Raw genomic sequence first — 13,798 nt, forward strand, 5'->3', positions numbered from 1 at the left:
GCGATTTGTGTCATCAAGATTCGACTGTGGGCAAGACTTGTGTTATCAGGATTCTACTTTCAAAGCAGTGCATTGAAAGCAGTGTTTTGTGAGTGTTGTTTCGCATCTTACGGGCGTCCTGCTTGCCTTGCGTCAGCTACACACTTGTAAAACTTCAGCGCAACAGATGAGGGAGGGAGAGCTGCAGCAAAAGTGTTTCTTTTTTAGCACTTTTAAGCTGATCGCAATTTTCGCTGTGCAAGAAATGAACGAAAGCTGTCGCTTTTTGTGTGTGGCAGAGATCGAGGTTGCAACCACTCGTTTGGAGACGATGCTTGCTGACACAGCATTGGCCGTCCACCCTGGAGACGCCCGCTATGCCCACCTCATAGGTCGCCGAGCCAAGCATCCAATCACAGGCCGAGAGCTGCCCATTGTGGCGGCCGTTCAGGTGGACCCCACGTTTGGGACTGGTGAGACTGGCTGTGCTTTTCAGCTCGAACTTGTGAGGTGAGGGCCGCCACACGAAGAGCCGCGTTAGCAACGTTTTCGCCTGCATGTGCGTTACTGTTGTGTATTACAGCTTAATCCCACCTGCAAACCATGCCACGCTAACGCAGGAAAGATCACTGCACTTGATCGTTCAAAGCCTTACTTTTTTATTCATTTCTAGAGCTTGTGCACTCACAGTGGCTCCTCTTTTACCTAAGAGTGTACAGAATGCTTGAAGCAGAAACCAGTCGAGAAAACAGGCACACACAGAGACTGGACTAACAATTTTGCTTTATTTAAGAAATGCATCTCCCAGCAAGGCAAACAGATAATGCCAGAACAACCAACAGCAGCAGAAAAACTGGCAATGATAGTTGGTAAATAGAAGCTTACAGTAAATCTATCGCCTCCCGTCTAAAACACTGAAACCTTTTTCCTTTGGGCAGAGTGCAGACATGCTGATGCACTCATTCACAGAAGTTCACATCCTTTCTTCCCCTTCCTCTTTCAAGAATGCTAACACTGCTAAGCAGCCAACAGTGCTAAACAGTTGTCATCATTGTAATGTACTGGCAGGAGTAGTGTCATTTCGCGCATACCCGGCATCGTTGGTGTGAGTGGTTGGATGCCTCCGGGAATGTGTGGGAAGGAGTAAAGGGGACAGGGCAGAGGGGCAGAGAGGAGCAAAGGGGGAGCGGGGACATGTGGGGAGAAGGGATTGCATAGAGAAGGGGGGAGTGGAGAGGGGGCCAGTGACCCTGCCACCAGCTGCATGGGTTGGGTTTCGCGGAGTGTTGACAATTTTTCGCAATTCCGTCATGCTGTACTGCATTCCCACTGTCGGGAATGTCATAGCAGAACTGCTGCAAAGCAGTAAGGCCTTCACCAGCCTCCTCCATAGATGGGACATGGTAGCTGTGGAACGTCACAAACGGTGGCATCCATGCAAAGGAGGCTTCACCACAAAAAGAGCAGCTCATGATAAGCACACATGTGCGCCGGAACAGAAAGAAAAGAGGCCAGGACGTGCCAGTCAGTGCCTGAAGCAGTGCGCAGCTAGCTAGGCATGGCTCGCTGATGTGCGGCCAATAGCCACTATCACCGTGGGCTGGTAACGAAGCTCAAGAAATGAAGCTACGTGGCAATGGGGCGCCTCTGATCACTTGAGCACCGATCGAACATTAACACAGCCCCCCTCCCCTCCCACTTTGTACCACGTCTGAGTTAACTGGTTGGAGGGGCCGCATTTTCAGCTCATGAGGTGCCGCAGACCTGACGTGTCCGACCTCCCCTGCCACTTTTTCATGCGCCGGAAGCGTTGGATCAAGACAAAAAGTTTGAATTAAGCAAAGCTGTGGTACAAATTAATTGGCTTTAAAATGCGGTGGAAATATAGCCAGCCTACCAAAATTTTGAAATTTGTTTGATTTAACCAAAGTGCAAATTATCCGAGTTTGAATTATCGCGAGTCTACTGTACTTCACTTTGCAGGCTGTCACAGTTGGCGCATCAGCAGACTTGGTCTCTCCTCACTGTATCAGTCGACAGCATGAGGTGAAAGCACATGCGGACTGAGAAAAGGCAGCTTACTCTAAATTCCTGCTTTCAGTATTAGCAAGTTTGACTGTTTTCAGTGCTACTGAAATCCCGCAGTGTTGGGCAAGGCGACAGCGGTTTTGATTTGGATGTTGCCTCTGCAACAGCTCCAGTGAGCTGTGAAGTTGACGCTGATGGTTTCACTTGCATTACTCCCTCGTCTGTGGCTGAGCTATTGAGGTTCACATAGTTTTGACTGAGCAGGCTGTGCTGCAGGTGTGTGGCTAGGTTTTCTCTCGGTTGGCCTGCATTAGGGAGCACTTCTATGAACTGCAGTGAGGAGAATGGCTGTGTGGTTTAGGGAGGCACTTCCATGCTGCGAGACTAGAAAATGCTGTCATGTCGTACACACCAGGATGGCAGGCAGGCCCACAGTGAACTGTTTATTGAATAAGCTTACACAAAGAAACGAAGAAACTCAGTGGCAGCTGCAGCAATACGTACGCTTGGTAGCATAACTGCAATCTGAATGCTCGGGTCCTCGGGCAAGGGCCAAGAACAGTCCATTGTGTCAGTCACCCACACATGATTTTAGTCCCTCACAAACACTCTGCCACAACTTGTCAACATGCATAGCAAAAATCTTTGGACCACATGGCAAACTGAAAATGGCAAACGTGTTTGCTGGCGGCAATGAAGAAAAGACATGGATTCTATAATCATGCATTGAGCTTTGCAGCGGTACTTTCAGTGGCCAGTGTAGGGGCAGTGAGCAAGCCAAGTGTCGTGCATGCTGCCAATTTTCAAGATTTTGATGCAACAGCGATTGTGAGATTTTATGTCCTGCATCTGTCACGGAAGTCACCGATTGGTCGAGAGAGGTCACATGACCTTGTGACATCATCAAAACCTGCCCACCCTGGCACTGCACATCATGCGATTTTGCATCCTGCGTTGGTCACAAAGGTTGCTGATTGGTCGCGAGGGTTATGATGTCGCAAGTTCACGTGACCACAGCGCAAGAAGTCAAAACTGAAAACAAGGGGGAGCGCACAGCCAGGGAAAGGCAACACAAGTAGGCTCGAATAGGTTTTTGGCTGGCACACTCAGTCATGATTTTGTGTGTGCAAATTAAGATACAGTGACAGTGACCGCATTGTGTATGTGGTGAAAGAACTGACACAGACACTAAAAAAATGTTCCATCGACGTTGATTCTAATGCTGTCGCATTCCACTCCTCAGGCGACTAGGCATCCTCATAATTTTTTTTCCAAACTGTGCAGTCTTATAGGTCCACAATCATGACAGTCTTCTTGCATTTTTGAGTGCGGTGATTGGTTTTATTGTAAGTTCTGGTGCAAAGCAAGCTTGTGAGATGGTTGGTATCCGCTTTGGAGTTCTACTTTTTTTTTTTTTGTAGCTGTTCGGCAGTGTTCTGTCCAGCGTTCATATTTTACTTCAGCTGACATTCCGCTATTTGCGCTTAATGTACCTGTGTCATATTTGTGCGAGCATAAGCAGACCAAAGTGTAGGTCCACTGCCCACTTTTGGGACTCTCAGAAAAGGAGCAAGTCTCTGCACCTAATAATTTCAGTTGTATATGTGTGAAGGGGTGTCGCACACACGAAGAAAAAGAGAGATTTTTTAGGTGTGCAGTGCAATCTGCTTATAACGATATTGAGAAGACAGGAAAATCGAAACGTTATAACTGATTATCGTTGTATCTGGACCGGCAAAAAAAAAGCAAAAAAAAAGACTTACGTATAAGTGATATGTTGTTATGTCTGGTATCGTTATAAGTAGATTACACTGTATTGAGTGTGCACTTTGCAGTGCAATGGAATCTGAATGATGCAATCTTGGTTGATACAAATTATTAAAATTACCTGGCGAGAGTGTATTGTGTACAATGTGCAGAAAAATTTGGATTTTTCAAATACTCTTCCACGCCACTGCGCATGATACGAACGTGCGAATCGCGACCTCACCCTCGAGCTCCAAGCGCTTCCTTTACATTGGCGATGCCAGAGTCGCTAGTCATGTGGTACACACTGCAAGCAGTGAACAGCGGCACACTGCCATGAATAAACCTAGCCAGGCAAAAAAAAAATATGTGTGTAAATGCATGTCCCATGCTTCCGCATGCAGATTTTGTTCATTTTAGATAATAGAAATATTTTTCGTGATCCCGTGAGATTCATATAATCAGAATTCTTCTGTAGTGTGGTAATCGAGTGCTCGGTGTGAGTGTGACCTGGGCATGTGGCTGTGTGTAGCAGTGCTTTAATGAGTTGTTGCTACACTTGCAAGGGAATGTGGCTTCTGATAGCTTGCCACTTGCTATTGTCCCCAGGGGCCATGAAAGTGACGCCTGGCTACAGCAAGGTGGACTATGCCATCTCCAAGGAGCACTCCCTTCCTGTTCTGGAGTGCTTTGACGACGAGGGCAGGGTCATTGAAGGCTACGGCGCATTCACAGTGAGTGACTGCTACACCATCATGAGCCGAGCGTTTCCACGCTGCAGCTCATTTCTGTCTCGGTTCCGTTTATGGAAATTAACTCTCTAATGCTCCGATTCAACAGTATGCAAACATTTAGCTGTCATGGGTTCCTGGCTTGCTCAGGGCATGTTCAGGGACCTCTGACACGAGATACCCTTTGCTTAGTATGCATGCCCCTAGTAGTGTTCTATCCTGTGCAGAGCAGAAGATTAGGAGGACACTTTAGCTCTGCCTTTAAGGGGGGAGGCTACCCTTGAGCATCAACTTTTTATTTCTTGAGATATCTGGATGAAATTTTCAGGGTGGGCTTGTAGCACACACATTTGAAGAACTACCAAGTTTCATGGAGCTGTGCCCACTGGTTCTCAAGTTACAGGAGAATATCAAGGTGGTTTACATGGGTTCCTTGGGACATGCCTAAAGAATTTGCAAAATGTGCTGGCACTTTGAAATTCAGCATAGTCATTCCTGGATAGGTACCCCAGGGCAAGACAAGGCCCTTTTTCTAAATTTCGTTGCTGAAAAATTTTAGCACAGCCCTGAATTTTGTGTTACTTAGTAGACCTGCACTAACCAAATTTTAATTGTTTATTACAAACTCCAGAGACAATATCTTAAAAAACGGGCTTGTCTTGCCCTCGGAAATTTATTCAGGTATGGTGCAAAAGAAACCCCATGAAATTCTGACAAGTGGTTCCTAAGATATGGCTTTCCCTAGCAGCCACACCAGGCAAAATATTGATTCTGGGAAAATGGCCTTAGAAGATTGAGAGAACACCAACTTTTTTGTTTCTTGAGATATCTTGATGAAATTTTCAGGGTAGGCTCACAGCATGAACACCTGAAGAATTACCAAGTTTCATGGAGTTGTGCCGCTGGTTCTCAAGTTACAGGAGTATATCGAGGTTGTTTACACGGGTTCTTTGGGACAGGCCATGAGAATTTGCAGAATGTGTTTGCACCATGAAGTTAATTTATGATAATTCCTGGATAGGTGCCTCAGGCAACAAGGCCCTTCGAAATTTCTTTGGTAAAAAATTTTAGCACAGCACTGAATTTAATTACTACTTAGACATGCAATAATTAACCAAATTTTATTTATCAACAATTCCAAACACAATATCTTCAATAAATAGGCTTTTCTTGCCCCCCAAAAATTATGTGTAGGTTAAAAAGAAAACCACACGGAAATCTGATGAGTGGTTTCTGAGATATGCTGGGATGAACAGCCATACAAAGAAAAAATAAATAATTCATAGAAAATGGCCCTCGAAAGTTGAGACATTTTCAGGTCTAAAACGATCCTGCTGAATAGCTGGAGCTGTCTCCGTGCTTTCTTTTTTTTTCCGCCTCTGAGTTGCCACTTCATTCTGTTCCTCAGCCTTGCCCATGCGCAGGGCATCTTTCTCTGCCGCTGACCGACCTGTACATATCTAGGACGCTGGAAGCATCGATGCAGTCGTTGGCAGTGCACTTAGCCATGCGGATGGACCTCATAGACTGCGTCCGTGCAGCGAATGTGTGTCGGGTCTTGAATTTCGTCGTAGGCATCCTGACCGACCACGCAACGATCAACAAGCTGCACAACACAGTTCAAAGGGCACGGTGACAGACTGTAAAGACGGTGATCACAAAAATGGCAAAAGGCAAACACACCGCATAAAGGAGAGCGAGCAGCCGGAGCAGATGACGCGCAGGGGGCAGCCGGCAGAGACCATCGCGTCAGCGCGCGCTTGCTTCAATCGTAGCCTCCGATTTCAGACGGAGGAAACTCGAAAGCAGCCATGAGGCCCCCAATCAAAAGTTAGCCACACCTCGAGCACGCTGCCGCCGCCGCCACCGCCGCCACCGCCGGCAGCAAAGAAAAGCGCAAGAATTCACGAACAAAACAAGCCCAAAATGGCAGCCCTCGATTTAGCGTGCGAGGAATGGCACGCACGCGAAGTAGGGGCATTTTCGATGCTTGCTCGCTGCTCAGGGGTCGCCGTGGCTTGTTATATTTCCAATTTTCAATATTTTTACCGCAAATTAGACATTGATAATTACAGAAAAGGTAGTTTATAACATATACAACCGGAATGTATACTTTTCCAAAAATCGACTTTTTCGCGATTTTTCGGTTTTCAAAGGTTGCGTCTCCCCTAAGGGTATGAAGCAAATAGCGTTAATGGCTGCTTTCAGCGGTTTCTGTTCATACACGGTCGTAGTTATTTGTTCACATTCACACATTTATTGCAGTTATCACAACGCAGTGTCCACATTCTTGTCTTTGCACTCATAGCTGCTCTGGGTGCATCGCCCACTCTCCTTTTCTGCTGCCCGCAGGGTCTGTCGCGGTTTGAGGCGCGGGATGCCATCCACGGGCGTCTGCAGCAGGTGGGGGCCCACCGCAGTCGCCTGCCCCACGCGACCATGGTGCCCGTCTGCAGCCGCTCGGGGGACCTGCTGGACTTCCGGCTCAAGCCACAGTTCTTTGTCCGCCTCCAGCGGCTGGCACAGGAGGCACTGCAGGTGTGAGGCCACGCTTTGTGCTCACCATGGTCATTATGGTGATTGCTATGATGCGGTGATCCTTGTCTCTGTGGAAAAAGTGACAGTGAACGATGCGGGGGCAAAGGAGCCAGCTATTCTCATGTATATTTTGTTTGGTCTTCTTATACATATTAACTGTGGTAGAGTACTTTACCCATGTATGCTATCCCTAAGTAACCACCGCGATGGCTCAGCGGTTATGGCGCTCATCTGCTTACCTGAGAGACACGGGTTCGATCCCGGCCGCGGCAGTCAAATTTCGATGAAGGTGAAATTCTAGAGGCCCGTGTACTGTGCGATGTCAGTGCACGTAGAACCCCAGGTGGCTGAAATTTCCGGAGCCCTTCAGTACGGCGTCCCTCATAGCGTGAGTTGCTTTGGGGCATTATCCCCAATAATCCAATCAGCTGAGCGACCACTTCCATATTGTTTTTGACTGTACAGGTCACAGGCTGATGAATGTATCTTTGGAAATCGGTTTTCTGCATTTTCAACTGAAACTGGCGCACTGGAACAGCTCTGGTGTCCACTGCCATTGTTGAACTGGTGCAGTGTTCTTGGCACGGTAGTGTCATTAAAATGCAAAGCAGAAGTTTATTCCCTCGTCTGCCAGAAAGAGCTTCATTGCCAGGTGGGCGTGGAGTTTTTTTGGTGATCGTACTTTTCAAAATTTGTGTGCATTGAGTGCTTTGGACCACTTATGCACTTACAAGTGCCCCCTCGTGAATTCATTCCTCCGGTTTTTCTTTTTTTTGGTCAGGGTGCATGGTAAGGGACCAGTGATGTAAAAATTGTAGGCCGCATTAGTGGCGGAGCTGGCTATAGCTCATTGTATCATTAACTTCATCTGGAAAATGAAAAAGTGTTATGAAGCTCTAACCAGGTACAGGGCACTGGCATTAGTCACAACTCTTGTGACTGTTAAGCCTTGAATTGCACCAGTGTGTTCGCAGAACTTTTGGGAAACTTAATAATTTCCAGTAGACATTTGTGTGTTGTTTATGCCTCAGATCTTTAATGCTCAGTATAAAATAATGAGTCCTCTCGACGTGTAATTTTGAAGAGGTTTGAGAACCGAAATATTGTTTTGGCTCTTAGCTTTCTTTTGCAGTAAGAGCCCTCTCAAAGTGAGTGCTTGCATTTTTATTTTAATTATTTGTTACTTTAAACTACTGCTCACTTTGGGGGCTATAGTAATGCTGTTATGAACAGGCACCGGCACAAAGCATGTACAACGCGCAGCTTAGCCAAAACTATCTTGGACCCTGTAAATTGGTCGACTCCACGCATGGGTCAACAGTATTTCAGATGGCTCTGTTTAGACAAAAACTTCGACTTATATGTGGCCATATATGGTAACTACGACGTTATGACAATCATTCAATACCATTGACTAGAGGGCCTCCTTTTGGGGGCATTTGCCATTGTGTTCTTCAGTTGTATTGACTATAATGCACTTGAATGAGTAGAGCAAGAATGCAGTACACTGTCTTGATGAGTGACTTCCTGCAAAGGCAGGCAAGAAGCAGGCAAGTGGCCTTGTAGTGCGAGACTTGAGGTATGGGTGCTAGGAATATCAGGGGGATTTATTGGTAGAGTTCGGTGAGCAAACAAGAGAACCAGAAGTGGACATGGAAGAGCCCAAAGGGGGAGACTGGGAATGAACTAGACTGCATATTGTGCATTCCCCCTGTTATCATGCAGGATGTGAGGGTGCTCGGCAACGTGCGATGTGAAGACCATAGGATGGTGAGGTGTCGAATTAACCTAGACTTGAACAGGGAACTGAGGAAACTAGTAAGAAAGAAGCCTATCTACGAGCTAGTGGTAGGAGGGAAAGTAGAATTCAGGATCTTGTTGGGGACCAGATATCCTACTTTAACCAAGTACGATGACCTTAGCATTGAGGAGATGAAGGGTAAGCTCACAAATATCATTACAGAGTATGTTGTCGAAGTAGGGGTTAGGGTAGCTAAACAGGATACTGGCGAGCTCTCTTAGGAGATGAAAGTCCTGATTAAGAAAAGCCAAAGTATGAAAGCCTCAAACCCGATAGATAGGGTAGAGCTGGCAGAACTGTCAAAGGTAACCAATAAGCGTAAGTTAACCGACTTAAGGAAGTATAATATGGGGAGGATGGAGCAGGCTGTGAAGAAGGCAGACAAGACTAAAGAGCAGTGAAGAGGAATTTATTCATTTTGAAAAATCAGATGTACGCCCTTAGAGACAAGAAGGGCAATGTCATTACAAATATGAATAAAATTGTTCGGATAGCGGAAGAAGTCTACACAGATCTCTAGTGTAGCTGAAATAATCAGGGTGCTATTGATGAAGCCACGGGCATGGAAGAATAAAGCCTTACATGGAATGCAAAGGGGAAAAGTGCCTGGTGAGGATCAGGTAACTGCAGATTTGTTGAAAGATATTGAGGACATTGTGCCTTGCAGGTGTCTTACAAAAGTGTGCCTACGATGTTGAATGGTAAGCGCTCTGTGTGTGTGCAAGCCTATAAAGCTGGGAAAAGGCTTCGAAGGGGAAACTCAAGACGCCACACTTTATACATGACTGAACAACAAACAAAACAGGACACTAACATACCCCAAGATAATATGCAGAAAACACCGCAGTCCTATCACACTAATGGTCCTCACGCGTAGACCACAAAGTCGCACTCAAACAGGCTTGCTACCAAATGTGGGTCGTTCGCACGCTATCTCAGACGCAGAGTACGGACAGAAGTTCAGGTGGTACCTTGTTTCAAGAGACGTCGCTGTTCCACGAGAGGAGTGTTAGGGAGGATCAGGTGAAGGGAGTTGGTGTAGCCACATCGCTTTAGCTGGATGTCAGCGTTGGAGCGTCCTCGTACCGCTGACGAGGTCTAGGAGGCAACAACAGCCGCTGGTTGAGTTGTCGTTCTGGAGACGCTGACACAGGGTCCGCGTACCAAAGACTGGGTCAGCGTCGTGATCCATGGGACCGGGGCATCAGCTGGTAGGGACCACGCCTGGTCAGTAGGCCTCCTGATCGAACACCTCTGGCAGCAGCCGACGTCCGTGTGCCAATGTCCGCACCTAGAACATTCCTCCTCCTGTCCACGTCGCCACCTGTCCTTTTATACGTCCACTTCATTTTCTTCTTCCACCTCGTTTTCGGTTTCGTCGCCGTCTTCTCCATCTCTTCCAAAAATACCACTGCACTCTCTTTTCTTCCCGCTTATCTCTCTCACAAGTGCCACGTGTCAATTAACGTGCCTTTCCTTAGGTGCAGTGTTTTACTCATCCCTCCTTTCTTTTTTGCCCGTGACAGCTGCCGTGTATATGCAGTGCCTCATGACCTTGGGCGTACCGGAATCTTGAAGAACGCTAATATCATCTTAATCCATAAGAAAGGCAATGTTACAGACTTGAAAAATTACAGACCAATCAGCTTACTGTTCATTGCCTGCAGCGTATTTACTATAGTAATCACGAATGGAATTGGGTGAGCCTTAAACTAAAGTGAATTAAAGGACCAGACTGGCTTTCGGAATGGCTGCTCAACAATAGACAATCATGCCGTCAATCATGTGATAGAAATAAGCAGAGGATATAACCATCCTCTGTATATAGCCTTCATAGATTGCGAGAAAATATTTGACTCAGTCGAAACCTTAGCGTTCATGCAGGCATTGCGTAACCATGTTGTAGAAGAAGTATATGTAAGGGTTCTGGAAAATATCTATACCAGTTGTGCAGCAACCATAGTCCTTCACAGGGAAAGAAATAAAATACTGATCAGGACGGTTGTCAAGCAAGGAGACACAGTTTCTCCAGTTCTGTTCACCGTGTGCTTACAGGAAGTATTCAGAGAACTGGTTTTGGAAGAATTGAGGGTATAAGTTGATGGAGAATACCTTAGTAATGTACAGTTCGCTGATGTCCTCGCCTCGGTAAGTAAATTTGGGGACAAAGCAGAATAGGGAACATAGGCAGGCAAGCCAGAACTGTGGGTCTCAAGATTGGTATGCAGAAAACTAAGGTAATGTTCAGCACTCTCTGAAGGAAACAACAGTTTACAATAGGTAGCAAAGTGTTGGAAGTGGTCAGGGAATGCATATGCTTAGGGCAGGTAGTGACCACAGATACAGATCACGAGAGTGAGATAATAGGGGAATAAGCATGGGGTGGAGTGCATTTGGCAGGGACTCTCAGATCTTGAATGGCAGTTTACCAGTATCCCTCTAGAGGAAAGTTCATAATAGCAGCATCGTATTAACCAGTGGGGCAGAAACATTGAGGCTAATGAAAAGTGATAGCGAGCTATGGAATGGAAACTGATAGGTGTAACTTTAAAAGACTGGTAGGGACCAGAGTGGGTGAGGGATCAAACATGAGTTAATGACATCCTAGTCGAAATTGAGAAGAAATGGACATAGGCAGGGCATATAACATGAAAGCAAGGCAAAGGGTAACGGAAGGAATTCCAAGAGAAGGCAAGCATAGCAGGGAACAACAGAATTCAAGTGGGCAGATGAGATTAGGAAGCTTTGAGGGATAAGGTGGCCGGAACTGGCTCAGGACAGGGTTAATTGGAGAGACATGGAGAGGCCTTTCTCCTGTGCATTGAACATTATTAGGCTGATGATGATGATAACTGACTTAAATTCGTATAATTCTGGTTTATTTGAAGTGGCCTTCAGTCCCCTCAATATCTCATATACTTCAGTGAGAGATGGCACTTGGCAAGTTGAATGTTGGAGTGTATGCATGAGCGTTTGATAAGCGCTCAGTAGTCACAGCGAGACTGTTGCCATATGTGTGTGCAGCTTGTTATTATCGCTTGCGACCATCTGCTATCAGCACATGCCGCATAATGCCAGCTGTGCTGTAACTGTAAAAAATGGGCTATGCATATTGCTGTGTCGTAAGGCGAGTCAGGGCATTGGTCATGGTGCCTGTGCACATTGGAGTCCAGTGCATATCTGTCATTTTGCACAGAGAATGGAGAAAGGGCACAAAGAACTGTTGGCTCTGAGGCTGCGAAATTTCTTTGCCTGTATTCAGGGGAGCACCGAGACTTGAAAATTATGTCAGCATGCTTTGTCCTGGTTGGATTAGTAGAACTGTGAACTCCTGAGCAGGTATTTCATATCCTGAACTGTGTTCATTTGATGATTATCTACAAAGTATTCGCATACAGTAGAATCTCGGTGATACGAACATGGTTGATACGAATTTCATGGTGACATGCATTTGTAAAATTGTTCAGCCAGAGTGCATTGTGCACAATGTGCGAAATTTTGTGTGTTCCAAACTCTCTCCCGTGCCATTACGGATGATATGAGTGTGCGAGCCATGACCACACCCTCAGGCAGTAAATACTGCCTGCACATCGCTGATGTTGCGATCACCAGTCACGCTGTACACACCACGAGTAATGAGCGGTGGCCTCTGGGCCGTGAACGAATACCATCAGCTGTAAACAGGTCCGCGGGAGTGAATTTTCTATGCTTCTGCGTATGAATCTTGTTCATGTGGATGGCACAGAATTTCAGATGACACAAATTCTTTTGCAACCCTGTGAGATTTGTATCACCGAGATTCTGCTGTAAATTATTTACTTTTTTTCCCTTCTGAAATGATTGTGGCATCGCTTCTCTGGATTAAGCATGCATTCGAGGTAATGCACCATATTAGTATTTCACTTGTTCTGTTGAAAATGCCTGGGTGAAATGTCACTCAGCACCAAAAAAAGGGTGTTGGGTGGGGGGTGGGGAGCAGCTGTTTGCCAGCTGCTGCCGTAGCTGCAGTAGTGTCAGCATACTCATAATAATGGCAAGCTGCCATGCCTGTTGCATAGGCATGAAGATGAGGTATTGAGTTCTGCCCAGGAATGGGGGGGGGGGGGGGGGGTCTGCTTTGCTTGCTGGACATTTCCCAATGCCTGTGGGTTGCCTGGGCCATCTCCTCTGCTCCCGCAGGCTGTGATGACCGGAGAGCTGGTGTTCGAGCCAGACCACTGCCGCAAAGCATGGCTGGAGTGGCTCTCAAAAACCGAGTGAGTTGGTTTCCATCCCATCCTTTCCTGTCGAACATCCATGAATGTAATGGGATTATTAAGAGAGTGCAACAGGTTAGAGTTGGCACTGCTTTACTGCTTTCTGATCCTAGTTAGAGATCATTTGCAGGTGCTTTTGGGCTGTGTACTGTTTCTTCAAGGCTGCTCAGTGACAGGAAGGCGGTTGTCCTTGAAGTTTGTCGTGTTGTAAAATATGCGCATAATGTTAATATGTGTTGGTGCATTCTGCCGAATCGATGCCCATGTGAAGCAGGGCCATGTTGCCAAAGCAGTCAAGGTGATGGCCCTTGACTTTTAACAATTTTTCCAGTCGTTCCAAAAATGCATGTAATGACAATGCGTGATAGATGTTGGATAGTTTTTTAGTAGATGACTGCAGTGGTTCCATTTTTTCAAAGCAGCATTCTTGTTTGCATTTGTTAATATTTTAGTTGGCTGTTTTCTGTCTCACAAGTTTATAGCCACTGCAGAGGGTAGACACAGTCCGTGCGTGCGTGTGTGCGTTCGTGTGTGCACACACCGCAGTGGCTGCATTGTGATGGAAGTGAAATGCTGGAGGCCCGTGTACTGTGTGATGTCGGTGTATGTCAGTGTCCTCATAGCCTGAGGCACTTTGGGGCGTTAAAACCTCATGAAAAAAAAAAAGTTGTAAAGGAAGTTATACATGCTGGATGGGTACACTGAGCATATCCATCTAG

At 46.3% G+C, this 13,798-nt stretch overlaps 1 protein-coding gene across 5 annotated transcripts in view; it reads left to right on the forward strand.

The window, feature by feature from the left end:
- The window catches only part of LOC149355543 (valine--tRNA ligase, mitochondrial-like), a 402,426-nt gene that overhangs the window by 331,353 nt on the left and 57,275 nt on the right, over positions 1 to 13,798 (forward strand). For 4 of the 5 annotated variants that reach the window (XM_089583866.1, XM_089583864.1, XM_089583863.1 and 1 more), the window contains 4 exons: positions 279 to 452; positions 4,363 to 4,487; positions 6,837 to 7,022; positions 13,003 to 13,079. In XM_089583866.1, coding sequence (XP_089439992.1) covers positions 279 to 452; positions 4,363 to 4,487; positions 6,837 to 7,022; positions 13,003 to 13,079 — 562 coding nt within the window. The remainder of the gene's footprint in view (positions 1 to 278; positions 453 to 4,362; positions 4,488 to 6,836; positions 7,023 to 13,002; positions 13,080 to 13,798) is intronic. The other variant, XM_089583865.1, reaches the window with a different exon arrangement.

Source organism: Amblyomma mixtum, chromosome 3 (genome assembly GCF_055824585.1).
Source record: "Amblyomma mixtum isolate Tamu chromosome 3, ASM5582458v1, whole genome shotgun sequence".
In the NCBI taxonomy this organism is placed as follows: domain Eukaryota; kingdom Metazoa; phylum Arthropoda; class Arachnida; order Ixodida; family Ixodidae; genus Amblyomma; species Amblyomma mixtum.